Raw genomic sequence first — 17,109 nt, 5'->3', positions numbered from 1 at the left:
GATGTGGGCCCAGCTTCATCCCTGGAGCCACCACAGTATGCTTCTACCTTGGAGGGTTAACACTAAGACCTAGATTGTCAGCTCCTTAGAAAGCATCAGAAACAAGGTCTAGCCTAGGTGTTGGTATTTGGATGTTTTTACACCAGTGTTCATTAATAATTCGCTTTGAGAAGACTACCTAGACCATGTGATCTTTGTAATCTTTGATTCCTGGTATCCAAAGCTAATCCTTTGGAAATTTCTAGAATGGAAATCTTGTTAATTGCCTGCACCTTTTCACAAGGGAGGCTTTGTTAACTGGTTGGGAGTCTGAAAAATATCATTCCTATCCATTTTTGGTTCTCACTTTCTTTTTATCCCTCACTCCTCCCCCACCCTACCCTCAGGGCTACCAAGAAAAGAACAAATTCATTGCTGCACAAGGTAAAGTAATGATAATTTTTTACTTTTGGGCTTAACCATGAGTTCATTAGTGTATTTGGACTTTTTTTCTTTCAGATACTAAATAGATTAATCAGAACGCAGTAACTTTTCTGTCATTACTATCACCTGAAAGAAGTACAATCTGCCTTGCTCATTTATAACTAAGGGCCTTCATCTTGATGACTTAGTATCCAGGGATCCTGTTAAAGAAGTCCTTTTGTGTATGTGCATAAAAAAGACTGGAGAAGGCTACACACGCACACACATACATACATACACACACACATACCACAGTCTAATGAGGTCCTCTGTCTTGGGGCCTAATGGGAACCTTAGGTTCAAGCCAGGCTTCTGAGAGTTTGAATTTGGATTCAGTCTCCAGAGAGGGTTGGCCACCTCACAGGGTCCAGGCTGGCTCATCTCCTCCCCCAGTTGTTGGGCAAGAGCTCCTCTATTATTCACAGAAAAGTGGTCTAGGAACCCTCAGAGCAGGGACCTAGTGCCATTGCCTTCTACGTGCCCTGCACACATTTCCATAGGTCCAAGTTTTAATAAGTGTTCTCCATCTTTGGGATCCTAGTAAAAATATCTTGATATTTGCTGCACTATAAAGTAATTGATGTTATTATGGTCCATCAAAGCCCATTTATTTAGCCATTCAGCAAATGTTTATTGGCCATCTATTATGTGCCAGGCACTGGCCTAGGTGATAGGGATATGTAGAGGAATAAAACAGGAGATGGTCCATGCCTTTTTGGGGTCTTTAGTTGGTAGAGGACAATTTACACCAAAATTAACGGAAGTTCTAGTAAGTGGCTATGCTGTTCAATACAATAGCCACTAGCCACATGGGGCTATTTAAAATTCAGTTTCTCAATCATACTAGTAACATTTTAAGTCTTAATAGCTACATGTGGCTAGAGACTACCATATTAGTCCAGATATGAAACATTTTCATTGCAGGAAGTTCTGTTAGAGATAAAACAAAGAGGTAAAATAAGGTGGCTGAGAAAAACCTTAGATCCTTCTTGCCCTTACAGTCTCCCACTGGGGCCTGGCCATTACCTAACCAGGCTCTGCTTTCTCTCACCCTCTGTAGCCATCCATCAAGTGAGGTCTCCCCTCTGAAGCACAACTCAGCTGCCTCCTACTCATTGATCATTCTAGCACCAACAGTCATGTGCAATCTCTTCCTTGCTTTATTTGCCATGGGGCCTTGTTGATGCTAAGATATTTGTTGAATTAAGGTCACCTATGATTTTCTGATGGACCTTTTCTCAGACTCCCATCCTCTTGAACCTCTCCACAGTACTTCACACTCCTTGAAATTCTCCTCTGTTACTTCCTGACATTCAGTTCTTGATTTTTCTCACTTTTCTAAATATTCCTTCTCTGGCTCTTATTCTTCTTTCGCCCTCTTAAATATAGTTTCTCCCCAAATCTGTGGATAACTACTTCCTTGAAACTCCATTCTTGTCTTTCATGGCACCATTTCTCAGTTCTGCTTCTCCATCTGCTCGTCCTTAGTCTTCCTCCAAGGCTTTTTCTGTCTGAACTTGAATAATGCTGAAGATCTCCGACATTCTCTTTTTGACCCTTCTTTTCTTCTCCTCTGTATTCTCTTTGAGAGACCTCATCTAATACCCACCTCTGTTTGACTGGCTGCTGACTCTCTTGAACTTCTGAGCCATTTTTTCTTTCTTTCTTTCTTTCTTTCTTCCTTCCTTCCTTCCCTTCCCTCCCCCTCCCCCTCCCCCTCCCCCTCCCCTTTCCCTTTCCCTTCTTTTCCCTAATTTTATTTATTTATTTGAAAGAGAGAAGAGTGCACAAGAAGGGGGGTTAGGGCAGAGGGAGAGGGAGAAGCAGACTCCCCACTGAGCAGGGAGCCCGACATGGGGCTCAATCCCAGGACCCTAGGATCATGACCAGAGCCGAAGGCAGATGCTTAACTGACTGAGCTACCCAGGTGCCCCTTCAAACAAGTTTTCTACCCCACCACCTGGATACCTCCACATACTCTTCAACATCAAAAACTAAAATATGTCTTAGGGTTCCTGGCTGGTTCAGTCAGTGGAGGATGAGACTCTTGATCTCAAGGTTGTGGGTTTGAGCCTCACACTGGGTGTAGAGATTACTTAAAAATAAAATCTTAAAAAAAAAAGAGAGACCTCACTAAAATATGTCTCTTCTTCACCCCCCCCCCCCCGCCCCCAACTGCTTTTTTCCTGTATTCTCTGGCTATCACCATGAATGGAAGGCAGTTCATCTAATCAACCAGATTTGGGATCATCCAGATCTCCTACCTCTTCCTTGCTCTGAATATGAGTGGTCCTCTGCCACACTGCCTTATTCCCATCTTTTGTTCCGGCTCTATTGTAGTAGCCTAACTGATTGATCCTCTAGGTCCCAGCCTTGCTCCTTGCATTTCTTCCACCAGATAGCCTTTATTGATGCAAAACTCTTGTTAGGACTCATGAAAACCCTACGATTTTCCATTATGTATACAACAAGCCTTCCTTAGCCTGGCCTCCACCCCTTTAGATTCTGATACCTGTCTTTCCACCTCTATCTACCATTCCATGTACCCTACATTATAACCCCATTGAACTCCTTATAGTCCCTGGAAATCTCATGCTCTTTCTTGCTGCTGTCCCCTGCACCTCTGCCTGGAGCATTTCTTCTCCCTCTATCCCCTTTCTAAACTCCTATCCACCTCATCTACCCTAACATATGGCTCAACTGTCACCACTTCCAGGAGATTTTCCTAACTTTGCCAGGCAGTGGAATAACTCTACCTCTGTACATCTTGTTGGCATGTGTCCACTCTGTCATTATTTGTTTTTCTTACTACTAAGTTTAAGAAAGTCAAAAAGGTATTACAAGGCATATAAAAACAAAGTTCTCCCCCCTTTCCTCTTCACTTTTTTACTATAATTCAACCATTTTTATCTGTTGATGACTTCTTATGATAGATGATAATTTACTTAATTGTCTTACAGACTGTCTCACACTCAGACAGATATGCATACACATGTCCCTTTTCCCCATTCTCCCAGTAGAGTTAAATCACAATTTAGGGCTGAGAGAATATTATTTACAACTAAAGTATTATGTTTTATACAGCTTTTGATTTTCCTTTTTTCCAAGAGTTAATAATTACCTTTTTTCCCCCCATTTACTTAGCTTTTTATATACCTAGCACTAGTTTTTTATATACCTAGCACTGACTCCACTCTCCCCCAGACTCTCCACTAGAAGTATATATTTCCTTTCAGTACCTTCAGAAACATAAAGTTTAATTTTTTTATTTTTTTTTTATCCTGAGGTCCTTTTAGAACCTTCTTTCTTCAGTTCCATTTTGGATTAGTTGCCCTCTAGCCTCTGTCAAGAGTTAACATCCTGAGCCTTTCCTTCACCAACACCCAGGGAATTCCATTAGCCTCTATCCTGTTAGATCCCTTTTCTTTCTCTTTGTTTGCTCCCTCATTTTTTTTTTTTAAAGATTTTATTTATTTATTTATTATTTGAGAGTGAGAGGGTGAGAGACAGCACGGGAGGGGAGAGGATCAGAGGGAGAAGCAGACCCCCTGTTGAGCAGGGAGCCCGATGTGGGACTCGATCCAGGGACTCCAGGATCATGACCTGAGCTGAAGGCAGTCGCTTAACCAACTGAGCCACTCAGGCGCCCTGCTCCCTCATTTTTGTTTAGAAATCTCCCAGCAGCTTTTTGGAAAAGGCTGGATGGTGGTAAATTTTAAATTCTAGCTTGAGCAAGTCACCTAGCATCTCTGTGGCTAACAACACCTACCTAAGAGCATGATAGGAAGGAGTAAATGAGATATAAAGCATTTAGCTCACTGGCTGGCCAATAACATGGGTATTTAGTGAGCAGTTATGATTTCTAATCTTCATCTGTAATATCCTTGGGAGACATTATTTGTGTTCTCTTTACATTTTGAAACCTCCTGTCCCCCACTTCACTTCCTAGTGAAGTGCCAGACACATACAGGGTGGATGGGAAATGTTCACTTAGTGGGTGGGGGGATGGATAGATGGATTGGATATTTAGCTGAGAACATGTGGGCACAGGCTTCCAAAAGTCAGGAATGAATGTTCCCAATTTCCCAGCAGATTTTTTCCCCTTGGTATGTGTTCTCCTCATCTTTGCTATTGGCTACTTTAGGACCAAAAGAAGAAACAGTGAATGATTTCTGGAGGATGATCTGGGAACAAAACACAGCCACCATTGTCATGGTGACCAACCTGAAGGAGAGAAAGGAGGTGAGTGAAGAAATTAGATAGGCATGACTAGCAGAGGAACTCCTCTGTGTTTGAGCCTGGGCTGTCCATTCTTTGTGGCTCCTGTGCCCATCATTCATCCAGGCGGAACCCAGGCCAGTGTGCTTACTAGACTTTCCTAGGGCCTGGAAGTCTCAGGTGAACCTCAGGGGTGTGCCTAGGGTCCATTCCCCATGCCTCGTAGTCAGACAGCTCACCCTGGTTTCAAAACAACCTGGAAGAAAGACTTGGGCCATTTGCTAAGGAAAAGCTGCAGAGGAGCTTTTTTCCCTTGGCCTCTCCAATCCCTCATTCTCCTGGTTTCCTGTACCTCCTCTGAGTCAGCAGAGGGGGAGCTGTATAAACTGAGAACCTGTGGGGTGCAAGGGAATCTGAGGCCCTGGCCTGATCCCTGTGCCTTTTTCTTTTTGTGGCTGTGGCTGCCAAGTCCATGCCTGGACAGCCCCATCACTGTGTCACAGCCAGAACCAGTCCTGAGCTCTGGATCAAGTTCTAGAGAGGAACCCCCCCCCCCCCATTCATGACAGTCTTTTCCCAAAATGGCCCTTAAGTTACCTTGATCCCCACCCTGGGGTGTTGGACATGTTAATCAGCAGCTCTGCGGTGCTTAAGAGGGATAGCATTAGGACTGGGCTATAGGATCGTTTCCTCCAACCTGACCTCTAACTCTTGGAAGCTGTTCAAGGCCCAGGCACCAGAGAAGGCATCATTCCGCCTTGATAACCCCCTCAGCAGGTTGCTGGTTCCAGGGGATCAGACAGTCCTGTCCCTAGATCATAACCTGGGATATTGTGGAAGGGCACATTTTGTAGGTAAAGTAATTTCCAGTTTGCCCTGAACTGAGGGAACAGGGTGGGAAAGAATGAGAAGTATAGGGCTGGGGCTATGTAAAAATCAAGAGATACTGCTAAACAGGATGGAAGCTAAGAAACTTGAAAAAAGTAAAATAAGTCTGCAGTGACCAAGGTGAGAGAAGAGGCCTTCTCTGGGAACTTTCTGGGGACTTCTTTCTGGGCTTTTGTGGTTCTTTGCTTCACGTTCTTCACGTCTGCTGGGGGCAGGAGGTTTGAGGTCATCAAGGGATGCATGTCTGTTCCTTTCCAGTGTAAGTGTGCCCAGTACTGGCCAGACCAAGGCTGCTGGACCTATGGGAATATCCGTGTGTCGGTAGAGGATGTGACCGTCCTGGTGGACTACACAGTGCGAAAGTTCTGCATTCAGCAGGTACTGTCTCCTGCCTCCTTTCTCTGCTGACCACTAAGAGGGTAGAACAGACTGGGTGATCCGCCCTCCTGCTCAGGGTGGTCGGGAATCACTGAGTGTGAGGTCTGTTTGGACTCTGAAACCAGAGATCTGGGCTCTCAGGGAACTCTGTCAAAGCTAAGGGAGAAGCATTTTCATGAGCAGGAGAAAAAAGTATTACTGAGATAGAGTTTGAGCATTGTAGGTATGAGCCAAGTGCCTCGGGAGGTGGTATAATCTTCTGGGTACTTGACTTACCTCCTCTTGCTCCAGAGGATCCTGACGTGAAGGATGTGGTGGCCCCTGCTCTTGGTCCTCCAGAGCGGCCCTGGAAGGTTGAGCACAGGCTGCCCTCGGCTGAGGGGCGGGGTGGCGCTGTAAAAGGAGGGCCCACCAAGAGTCAGGAGAGCTGCATTTCAGTTCTGACCTTGCCATTGAGTAGTTCCTAGACCTTGACTGGGCCACTTCTCTTGAGTTTCACGTTGCGCATCTGTCAGCTGAGAATAATTGTAAGAGCCCTGCCTTACCCCATGGGATTCCTGGGAAGAGATCCTCTCCCCATGGTTAACTCTTCCTTGGACAGACTCTCACTTCCCCATTGTTACAACCACAGCTGGCCCTGGCTCCTAAGCTGCCCCGCCCCTCCCCTCCCCTGGCACTGCCCTGCCCCAGGTTATCAGGGCCAACACACAGGATCTCCTCACTCCACAGGTGGGCGACGTGACCAACAGGAAGCCACAGCGCCTCATCACTCAGTTCCACTTTACCAGCTGGCCAGACTTTGGGGTGCCTTTCACCCCTATCGGCATGCTCAAGTTCCTCAAGAAGGTGAAAGCCTGTAACCCTCAGTATGCAGGGGCCATCGTGGTCCACTGCAGGTCAGTGTGGCTGACCCTTGGCTCCCCGCTTATACCATATTCCGTTCCCATGGTCAGAGCAAAGGAAAGCACAGGGGCCCTGGCTGAGGAGAGGAGGCTAACACAGAGCAGATAAGCTGTTAGGGTCCCGGGGCAGCAGCCAGAGAGACTCCTCAAGTTTTTGTGCTGGGTATAGAGCCTTTGAGGAAAGAGGGAAGGGCAGTCCTCCAAGATTGGGGGTGGGGAGACCACTGCTATGAAGCCAGAAAGCTAGATTGAGTGCTGCTTTGTGTGCTTGGAACCTTCACACCTTTCTGAGTGTCAGGGTTCCCTGGTCCTGATAAGGTACGGAGTCCGGGATACAGCGGGATTGTTGGCTCCATGAGTGTTCCAGCTATTCCCCATTCAGAATTAGAATGTAATGGCCTGAAGAAAGAGTCCTGGCCTATGCTACCCCTTCCCTGTATGCTCCCACAAGGCATGCTGGCCATCTCAGTAACACCCCTGCTCTCTGGCTACAGTGCGGGTGTAGGGCGTACAGGTACCTTTGTTGTCATTGATGCCATGCTGGACATGATGCATACAGAGCGCAAAGTGGACGTGTATGGCTTTGTGAGCCGGATCCGGGCACAGCGCTGCCAGATGGTGCAAACCGACGTGAGTGATTTGTGGGTAAGGTGAGGGTGGGGGCATTCCAGGATCAAAACACCTACTAGCCTCATGGATTGCTCAACCTCCTAGGTTATTGTAAATGATTATCATGCACTGTGATGAAGGACCCTTACAAATTATGTATTAAAAGAGACATGGAGCACAGAGGAGTTGGGAAGGCAGGTGTCATTTGCACTAGACTCTAAGGATGAGGAACAGGTCCTGAGAGAAGTATGCATGCAGGCAGCTGAGAGAACCAGTGCCCACAGAGTTGTGACTCAGCTCAGCCATGTCCAGGAGCAACAATAGGATCAGCTCTGTGGTTGGGGCATGGGGTTCAAAGGACACAGCACTGGGAGGGAGGCTGGCCCAGGTTTTGTGTGTCACCAGACTTTGACAACCCCTTCAGACTGTTCAGTCTGTGCTGTGAGAATGAGCGGGAGTTGGATTTGTCCTTCTCTCCAGGCTTGCACTCTAGGAGGCTGCCAGAGTAGGACCCTCCCTCCCAAGCTAAGCACCCCCAGCGGGCTTCATGCATTTGAAGTCCTGCCTCACGGAACCGGGACAAGAGTGAATAATTTTATACCTGCTAGGGTCAAGGCAGAAGTGGACTGGAGGGAATTCGGGGTGGGAGGGGCTCATCTGGCACCCCAGAGACCATGCTTTGTGTAACTGGGAACTTGGGCATCATGGCATTTCAGATGCAGTACGTCTTCATATACCAAGCCCTTCTGGAGCATTATCTCTATGGAGATACAGAACTAGAAGTGACCTCTCTAGAAACACATCTGCAGAAAATTTACAACAAAATCCCAGGGACCAGCAACAATGGATTAGAGGAGGAGTTTAAGGTGAGTTGGAGCTGAACTCCCTCTTTCAAACTGAAGGATCCATGTGCTCTGGGGAATATCGAATGCTTGGCTCTTAGAGACTTAGCAACAAATTGGGAATCCCCTTGTAAGATACGTGCGTGGTTAAAGCGGTGGGTTTCTGGCCCTTTATATTCATAACCTAGTTGTTTTCAACCCATCCTGCACTTAGAATCACTTGGGTTGTGTTAGGAGGAAAGAAAAAAACAAAAAACTGGCAGTGGTATTTTTTTTTTAAGTCCCCCAGCCCACCCCCCCGCCCCCCACAGACACACAGACACACACACACAGGTATATTATTGTATGTATTACAATGTACAGCAGCAGCAAACCTTTCCTATAAGCACCAGACAGTAGATATTTTAGGCTTTGCAGGCCATATGGTCTCTGTTGCAGCTGCTTAACACTGTTGCTGTAGCACAAAAGCAGCCTGGTTGCTACATAAACAAATGAGCATGGCTGTGTTTCCATGCAAGTGTATTTATAGGCAGCAGGCCAGATTTGGCCCATGGACCATAGCTTGCTGACCTCTGCTGTATGCCATTAGACGGTGGTTCTCAGCACACCTAAGGAACTTGTCACACTCTTGGCAATATAACTGTTCCCAGAAGAAGAGATTCTGGGTTGCAATGGGAAAAAACGCATCCCTTAAAGCAGTTCTTCTCAAACTATAATGTGCACACGAATTACCATAGATCCTGTTAACATGCAGATTCTGATTTGGCAGGGAAAAACAGAGTTAGGGCCTGAGATTCTGCATTTCTAATGCGATGAGACGGTTGCTGGTTTATGGGCTGCACTTTAAGTAGCAAGGGTCAAGAAGGAGCCTCAGAATCAGGAGAAGGGAGCATGTGCATTTGAATAAGGTTTTCTAAAGAGTCGAAGACAGCCTCTGGAGTGGAACAACAGGGAGAGAGGAAAGGCAGGCACACTCCCTCCTATGAAACTAAGATCCTTGCTCCAGGATCATAAAGTTTCAGCCCCAGGGAATCCCAGAAGGGTCCACAAGGAGCCCGCAAGGCAGTGTTTCCCAAACACTCTTGGCTTGTTCACTGAGCTTATGATTGAAGAAACGGTGTTCCAGCAAGACCATGTGGAAGTGGAGGTCAGGGCTCCAGTGAGGAGCAGTATGCAGCCAGAGTAGCCTGAAGATGCAGGTCTGACAGGCATAATCTTGCCAAGTTACAGAGATCAGGAACGTTTCCCCTTTCCTTCCCCATTCAGAAGTTAACATCAATCAAAATCCAGAATGACAAGATGCGGACTGGAAACCTTCCAGCCAACATGAAGAAGAACCGAGTTTTACAAATCATTCCATGTAAGAGCTCTCTCCCCACTGCAAAGCCTTAGTGCCCCATCCCTCCTTCCACTTCTCAGGTACTAATTCATGATCAACTTGGAGACCAGAATTAGGGCATTGCTCTTAGTTCTTTAGTGGCTTCTGGAGATGAAAAAAGCATGAAGGCCAAAAGGTTTCTCCCTCCTGGGCTAGGAAAAGGCACGTTATTGCCCAGCTGGGGTTATACTTACCCAGGGCCTGGGTGGGAAGGAAAGATTGAAAAAGAGATAGGAGAGGACAGGTGATGTTGGGGAGCCACAGCTTCTGTCCTTCCTGCAGATGAATTCAACAGAGTGATCATTCCAGTCAAGAGGGGTGAGGAGAACACGGACTACGTGAATGCATCCTTCATTGACGTAAGTGGTAGCTGTGTCCCCAGAGCTCCCCACCCTCCGTGGAGATTTGGCTGGGCCTTGCACTGCCACACTCCTAGTGCTTGGGAGGGTTGTGCTTGTGTCAGTTCATCAAATACAGAACCAATACCCAGCCTGCACACTAGGTCTGTCAGGCCCCAGAGAGCAGGTGGTGGGGGAAACAAGAGGGCACACACCGCAGTAATAACTGGAGGGAAAAGTTCATAGCACAGACCACAGCCAAGGGCTGAAAGCCTCTGGTCTTTCCCATTCTTGTTCTCTTTATCCCAGCTCCAACCCCCCTTTCCCTTGCCCTCATAGAAAGAAACTAGCATGGGGGCGCCTGGGTGGCTCAGTTGGTTAAGCGACTGCCTTCGGCTCAGGTCATGATCCTGGAGTCCCTGGATCGAGTCCCGTATCGGGCTCCCTGCTCGGCAGGGAGTCTGCTTCGTCCTCTGACCCTATCCTCTCTCATGTGTTCTCTCTCTCTCATTCTCTCTCTCTCAAATAAATAAATAAATAAATAAATAAATAAATAAATAAATCTTTAAAAAAAAAAAAAAAAAGAAAGAAAGAGACTAGCATGTCAGACAGGGTTTGGTCCTTGGCCAAAGGGGAGTTCTGCCTGGGATGAGTTTGCCTCCAAGCAGCCCCATCCCATCCTAGTGGCCTGTCTTCGCTAGCCCCTCCCTGATTAAACCACCTTACTCCTCCCACCGACCTGGCCTCTACAGGGCTACCGACAGAAGGACTCATACATCGCCAGCCAGGGTCCTCTTCTCCACACCATTGAAGACTTCTGGCGAATGATCTGGGAGTGGAAATCCTGCTCTATCGTCATGTTAACAGAACTGGAGGAGAGAGGCCAGGTGAGCTCAATGAGATCCTGGGCTGTGGGAGATAGAGAGCACAGGAAAAGGGGTGGAGGGGAGCTGTGTTTGGCTTAAACTATCCAAAGAGCTGTATCCGAGCAGTTGATCTGAGCAATCCGGGGCTTTTCTTAGGACTGAAAGAGCAGTGTGGTCTGAGCCCCCAGACCGTTCCTGCCTCTTACTTCTCTCCTGAATACGGTTTACCCAGAGCCTAGCTTTGTGCAGCACCTCCTCCTCCCACCTCCCAGGCAGGGCAGAGCTAGTGAAATGAGGGATGCAGAGCCAGACCAAGGATCTAATGTGGAACTCCTGAGTGTCCCTAAGAAGAGGTTGCCTTCCAGGTCAGAAAAATGAACCAGAAGACTGTGGGAAGATGAGTTGCCTCTTTGCAGACTACAGAAAAGAAAACAGTAGAGCCTGAGAAATAATAGAAGAAATTTATAAGTTAACATTCAGTAACAAGGAAATCTTTTAAAGAAAGCATCCTCAAGTCAGTTAAAAAGTGGAATTGTCTGGCAAGTCAGAATGTAAGGGACCTTAGAGGCCCCCTTGGGTCAGCCCCCCTCAGTGTAGAGAATCTCGTACTTCTGTTCCTGAGTCACAACCACACAGCCTCTACTGAGCACTTTCCATCTCAGGGGTCACTCTCTGCCTGCCTCCTGCCTCCACCTCTCACTGTACGCTGGGTGGCGCAGTCTGTGTTCACACAGTGTTTATGATCTTAAACACTCCGTTGTGGTTGCCCAGCGCGGTAAACGGGTGCTTCCTTATACCTGGCGTGTGACTTAACAGGGATCAGAATAGAGAGAAGTTGCCTGGAGAAGCCAGCAAGGGCCTGGTGATAAAGGTCTTTCTGAGCCGTAGTAAAGAGTTTGGACTTTATAGAGCAGTTTAAGAGCCCTTGACAATATCAGATTTGTGTTTTTTTTAAAGTCCCTCTGGCTCAGTGAGGAGGACAGATTAGAAACGAGCACCCTGCAAGCAGTACTGTGGCAGTACTGCTGATGGCCTGGACTCGGCACTGATGGTGACAAGGGGTCTGTCCCAAAAGATCGTGAAGAGGTGCCATGGTGACAGGGTGAAGAATTAAGAATGGCACCCACTTATGACTCACTGAATTTACAACCAATTGAAAAATCACTAAGTAGGGGCGCCTGGGTGGCTCAGGCGTTAAGCGTCTGCCTTCAGTTCAGGTCATGGTTCCAGGGTCCTGGGATTGAGCCCCACGTCGGGCTCCCTACTCGAGGGGAAGCCTGCTTCTCCCTCTCCCACTCCCCCTGCTTGTGTTCCTGCTCTCGCTATGTCTGTCAAATAAATAAATAAAATATTTAAAAATAAATCACTAAGTATATTTTATGTTAGTTGTTATTAGCTACACCTTCCCCATTCTGTACTTGTACAGTTTAACTTTGATACAGCTTTATACATATTTGCACACCCTGATGTTCTGTATGTCAAGATTTTTTTTTTCAATTTTAATCACTTGACTCATTAGCTATTCTTTCCAGATTTCTATCATGTCCCTAATCAACAGACATACCTCATAGGTCTTCATCTATCATTAATAACAATCCTGATGGGGCACCTGGGTGGCTCAGTCGTTAAGCGTCTGCCTTCGGCTCAGGTCATGATCCCAGGGTCTTGGGATCGAGCCCCACATGGGGCTCCCTGATGCAAGGGAAGCCTGCTTCTCCCTCTCCCACTCCCCCTGCTGTGTTCCTTCTCTCGCTTTGTCTCTCTCTGTCAAATAAGTAAATAAAATTCTTTTAAATAAATAAATAAATAAATAACAATACTGATGAGGTGAGAGGTTTGGGGCACAGTTCCTGGCTCTGCGATTGGGCAGTGAGCTACTGTGTTACCAGAAGCTAGGTGCGTGTCTCCTGGCCCTCTCTAATAGGCTGAGATGGAAGGTGTAGATAAACCATGGACCTGCATGAAGTTATCCCCACACTGCCCGCCTCCAGATCTATGATGAGCAGGACCATATTGCAGGGAGAAGTGCTGGGATGGCAAACACAAGTATCATCTGTCAGCCTGCTGCCATACAATGAAATGTGGCCCAGTGAATATCCCAACTTCGTCCCATCAGATTATCAGGCTCTTCCGTCCTTGAAGGAAACCTAGTGAGAGTAAAGGGTGGAGATGGGGAAAAGGGCCATGCACATACACAGTCTCCCACCCACTGGTCAAGCCTGCAGTCCCCTCTACCTCCTATGCCTTATTGCCTCTCTGCAGGGCCCATGAGGTAGGCAGCAGCTCTTGCCCTCAGAAGCTTCTGAACTGAATCAGAACAGGATATTAATGACATTCTTTATAAGGCCTCTCTGCCCCCCTAAGACAGGATTTCCCTTTCTGTTCCATCTCACAAGCCTAAATGATACAGTGAAAGGTATCTACATTTACACAACATGACACCATCACTCTCCACACCTGGTTTTAAAGTCCCAAGGAAAAAGTCATAATCCTAAATTATCAATTTTATATACATTAAAATCCCAAAAGAATTAAAACTTAAAATCCTCTTTTCTCCCTGTTTCTCTCCCTTCCCCCTGGCTCCATCTTAACCAGAGGGATCCACCAACATGCTTAGTAAAGCCTGCTTCCTCAATAGCTTAGGTTGGACCATTCATCCAAGTGGGCAGAGCAGTTCTAGCAGTTTCTGCATGGGGTCAGCCCAACCCAAGGTTGTGTTCCATTTACCAGAGTCAGTAGAATGAGACTGCATTAGACACCTGCCACAAAGCTGTGTGTCCTCATCACTCTTGTCAGCCTCAGACCATGCAAGACACTGGGTGCTGTCCAGGAGGAGGAGGTTAAAGGCAGCAGGAGAAAAGACACAAAGCTTTTGTTGCACCTTCTTTGGGATATCATTATCTAGAATCCATAACTTGAAAACATAAATCTGAGATTAAAGCCCCGTTCCCAAGTATTCTGCTACTGGACTTGAGCACTATTCTTGTCTCCCATCCTCAGCTACTGATGATTTTAACACTGGACTTATTGCCCCTTGGTGGCCCCTATGCCTGCTTCTGCTCCTGAAGGCATAAGTATCCATGCAGGTGATCCATTTACCCTTGGTCTTTCGGCCTCTCGGTTCCCTCAGCCACCCACTCAAATCAAGTCATTGCCCATATCTGCGCTGCCTTTGGGATCTCAGCACCAGGCACCCCGCATCCTGCCCTGCTTACTGTCTGCTGATTGTTCACCTCACTACTTCCCTCCTCTTACTCCAGTAAGTTTTAATCTTCACCAGGTCTCTAGAGCTGTGATCAGGGCCCAAGGGTGCAAGAGCTCCAGGACTCCCAAACAGGCCAGGTTTGGCCACTTGCCACTGACAGTCCAAAAGCAGAGCCCAGTAGAGGCGAAACAGAAGAGGAATTTATTTCAGTGAGGCCAGCACTGGAAAGACCATGGACTACTGTCCCAAAGACTATGTCCAAAGTGCTGAGAATAGTTCTAGGTTCATAGAAGGAAGTTGTGGGACAAAGGTCAGTGGGTACATGCAGGTGGGCAGAATGGTCAGGTCGATCACTGTCTTGGGGTCAGTCCAGTCATGTGGGGTCTTGCTGAGGTCAGGGCAGTCGTCATTGCTTGAGGGGCAGTTTCGGTTCCCATCCCTAGATGCTCTGCCTGCCAGGTCTTTTACCTGAGTTAAGAGAGAAGCTGGAGAGAAAAACTTAATCAGAAAATACAGACTGAGGTCAAAGTGGAGGTGGTTGAAGTCCTCTTTTAGAGCCATGGACTCCTCCACTTCCTCAGCCCCTGACTCCCTTTGTGTTCTCACCTTCCTCCTTACTCTCTTTAGAGTTTTTAGGACTTGTCATTATTATAATCCTTTCCTTGCTAACATCCGTTATTCCCTCCCAGTCTTTTATTTTCTTGGCACCTTATCTCACAACCTGGCTCAGTCTTCTCTTCAGAAATCAGATGAGAACACACTCATCTTCCCTCCTTCAAGCAACTAGCCTCCTCCGATCCGTACCCATTCTCTCACATCTCCGCTTGCAGTGGGAGGGGGTTCCTTCGCCTCTCAGTCCACCTGTCCAGTGTGCCTGCGCACTGCCTCCTGCCTTCTCAGGCGGTCCTTCTCCCTCACCTCCATCAGTAGTTCCTCTCCGCTGTGTTACCCGAGCCAGCCTGTGCCTTGTTGCGTTCCTGTCTTCACAAAACAAACATCTCTCTCCTGTCCCTCAGTTCCTTCTCTCTGTATCCCATTCTCTGCACCCTTTCTATCCCAGCACAACTCCTTTGAAGAGTTGGCTTTCTTCCTTCAAGTTCTCTCCTCACCCTGTTCCTTCTGGGAGTACTGGAGTCAGGATCAGTGGTGACTGCCATCTTGCCATTCCAAAGGCCTTTCTTTTCTCTTGTCTTTTTGGTCGTTTTATAGCAGCATCAGAAATACTGAACGCCTCCTTCCTCCTCAGAACATTTTCTTCTCTTGAACTGCATGATATCAACCCCTCACTGGCCTGGCAGCAACTTTTGTTTTCTTTGTGACCACCTCCTCCTCCTCTGTGTGACCTCTAATCATTGAAGTGTCCTGACTCAGGCCTTAACCCTCTGTTGTTTAACACACTATCCCTTGAGGACCTCATCTAGTCCTGCGGCTTAGAATGCTATTTATACGCCACAGGTCCCCAAATCTGTGTCTCTAACCCAGCCCCCACTTCCCAGTTGTGGACTAGTGTATCCATGTGCCCACTGGTTATCTTCACATGACTGTTAAGGATCTCAAACTCCACCTGGCCCAGATGAAACATGATTTCCTCCTTCCTGTACTAGTCTGCCCAACTCTTAACCATCTCGGTAAGTTGTCCTGCCTTCTGCCCAGTTGTTCATGGCAGAAGTCTAGTAGTTACCTTCATCACTCCCCTTTCCTCGGTCCCCACATCCTCCTCCCTTCCCACATCCGTGAGATCTGACATATGCTGAGCATGTCCACCTCTCTCCGGCACAGCTACAGACCCCTACTCAAAACCATTGTCCACTCACCTGCGCCACTGCAGTTAGCCTGACAGCCCATCTACCAACTTCCACTCCCACCCACTTTTAGTCACTTCTTCACCCAGCAGCCAGAGATCATTTCGAAAATAGAATTCTAACTGTGGTCACTCCTTAAAATCCTCTTTGGGCTTCCTGAGATTGTGAGGGAAAATCTACCCAGCATACAAAATTTAGGAGCCTTTCATGTTGACATCTAGTCCTAAGACTTGAATTGGGTCCTTCTTTCTCACAGTTTCACCTGCTTAATTTAAATCTCCTAGTTTCCAGGTGCCTGGGTGGCTCAGTTGGTTAAGCAACTGCCTTCAGCTCAGGTCATGATCCCAGGGTCCTGGGATCGAGTCCCGCATCAGGCTCCCTTTGCCGCTGCCTGCCACTCCCCCTGCTTGTGCGCGCACTCTCTCTCTCTCTCTCTCAAATAAATAAAATCTTTAAAAAATAAAAATAAATAAATCTCCTAGTTTCCATTTCCCCTCGTTCCTTCTGCCATCTAGCTGCTAAGTGGAGCATGGCTTCTGAGATGGGTCACAGCCTACTCCTTGACAGGAGGGTCCCGTTTTGTCACTGCTTTGTGTTCTGCACAGGCCTGGTCTCCAGCTCTGTGCTCTCACATCTCCCTCCTCAGCAGGATCCCCAGGCCACTGCTGGCCCCTGCTCTGGATTCCTCAGGCCCACGTTCTGCCTCTTAAGGAAGGGGGTTCCTCTCCTTTGGCCTAGAAAAAGGTCACCCCAATAGGTCTCTAAACTGAAGCGGCTCTTGTTGGGTATTCCAAAACCTCGCCTTCCAGCAGCTTAACTCAGCCTCCTGAACTAGTGTTGTTGCCTTTGGCCCCACTCTTTCTGCCATCGGCCTCCCCACAGCCATGAGAGGCACCTCTGGACTGCCATTTCCCTCAGTTGTTGCCTTTTTCTCTTAAATAGCTGGCTTTGTTTTTAAGTCCAGCCTGCTTCCTCTGTATTGTGCCCACTCAGAGAGCTAAATTAAATAAACCCTGTAACCTTCACCTGGCTGAGTGTAATGAGTTGCTGCCATTGGTCCAACATCTGTAATTGTCTTGTGTGGCTTCTCTGTATTATCATCCCTTAAACCCTAATCCTGGGGTGCCTGGGTGCTCAGTTGGTTAAGTGTCTGCCTTCAGCTCAGGTCATGAGTTCAGAGTCCTGAGATAGAGCCCCACGTCAGGCTCCCTGCTCAGCAGA

The 17,109-nt window shown here is 47.5% G+C and overlaps 1 protein-coding gene across 9 annotated transcripts in view; it reads left to right on the top strand.

Moving 5' to 3' along the window:
- Positions 1-17,109, top strand: part of PTPRA (protein tyrosine phosphatase receptor type A) — a 163,273-nt gene that overhangs the window by 136,010 nt on the left and 10,154 nt on the right. For all 9 annotated transcript variants that reach the window (XM_035005994.1, XM_035005999.1, XM_035005995.1 and 6 more), the window contains 9 exons: positions 387-423; positions 4,607-4,704; positions 5,827-5,946; positions 6,676-6,842; positions 7,343-7,478; positions 8,174-8,323; positions 9,566-9,659; positions 9,960-10,036; positions 10,768-10,902. In XM_035005994.1, the coding sequence (XP_034861885.1) occupies positions 387-423; positions 4,607-4,704; positions 5,827-5,946; positions 6,676-6,842; positions 7,343-7,478; positions 8,174-8,323; positions 9,566-9,659; positions 9,960-10,036; positions 10,768-10,902 (1,014 nt within the window). The remainder of the gene's footprint in view (positions 1-386; positions 424-4,606; positions 4,705-5,826; positions 5,947-6,675; positions 6,843-7,342; positions 7,479-8,173; positions 8,324-9,565; positions 9,660-9,959; positions 10,037-10,767; positions 10,903-17,109) is intronic.

Source organism: Mirounga leonina, unplaced genomic scaffold (genome assembly GCF_011800145.1).
Source record: "Mirounga leonina isolate KUSES-001 unplaced genomic scaffold, KU_Mleo_1.0 Mir_150, whole genome shotgun sequence".
In the NCBI taxonomy this organism is placed as follows: Eukaryota; Metazoa; Chordata; class Mammalia; order Carnivora; family Phocidae; genus Mirounga; species Mirounga leonina.
This window is presented reverse-complemented; position numbering and strand designations above follow the sequence as displayed.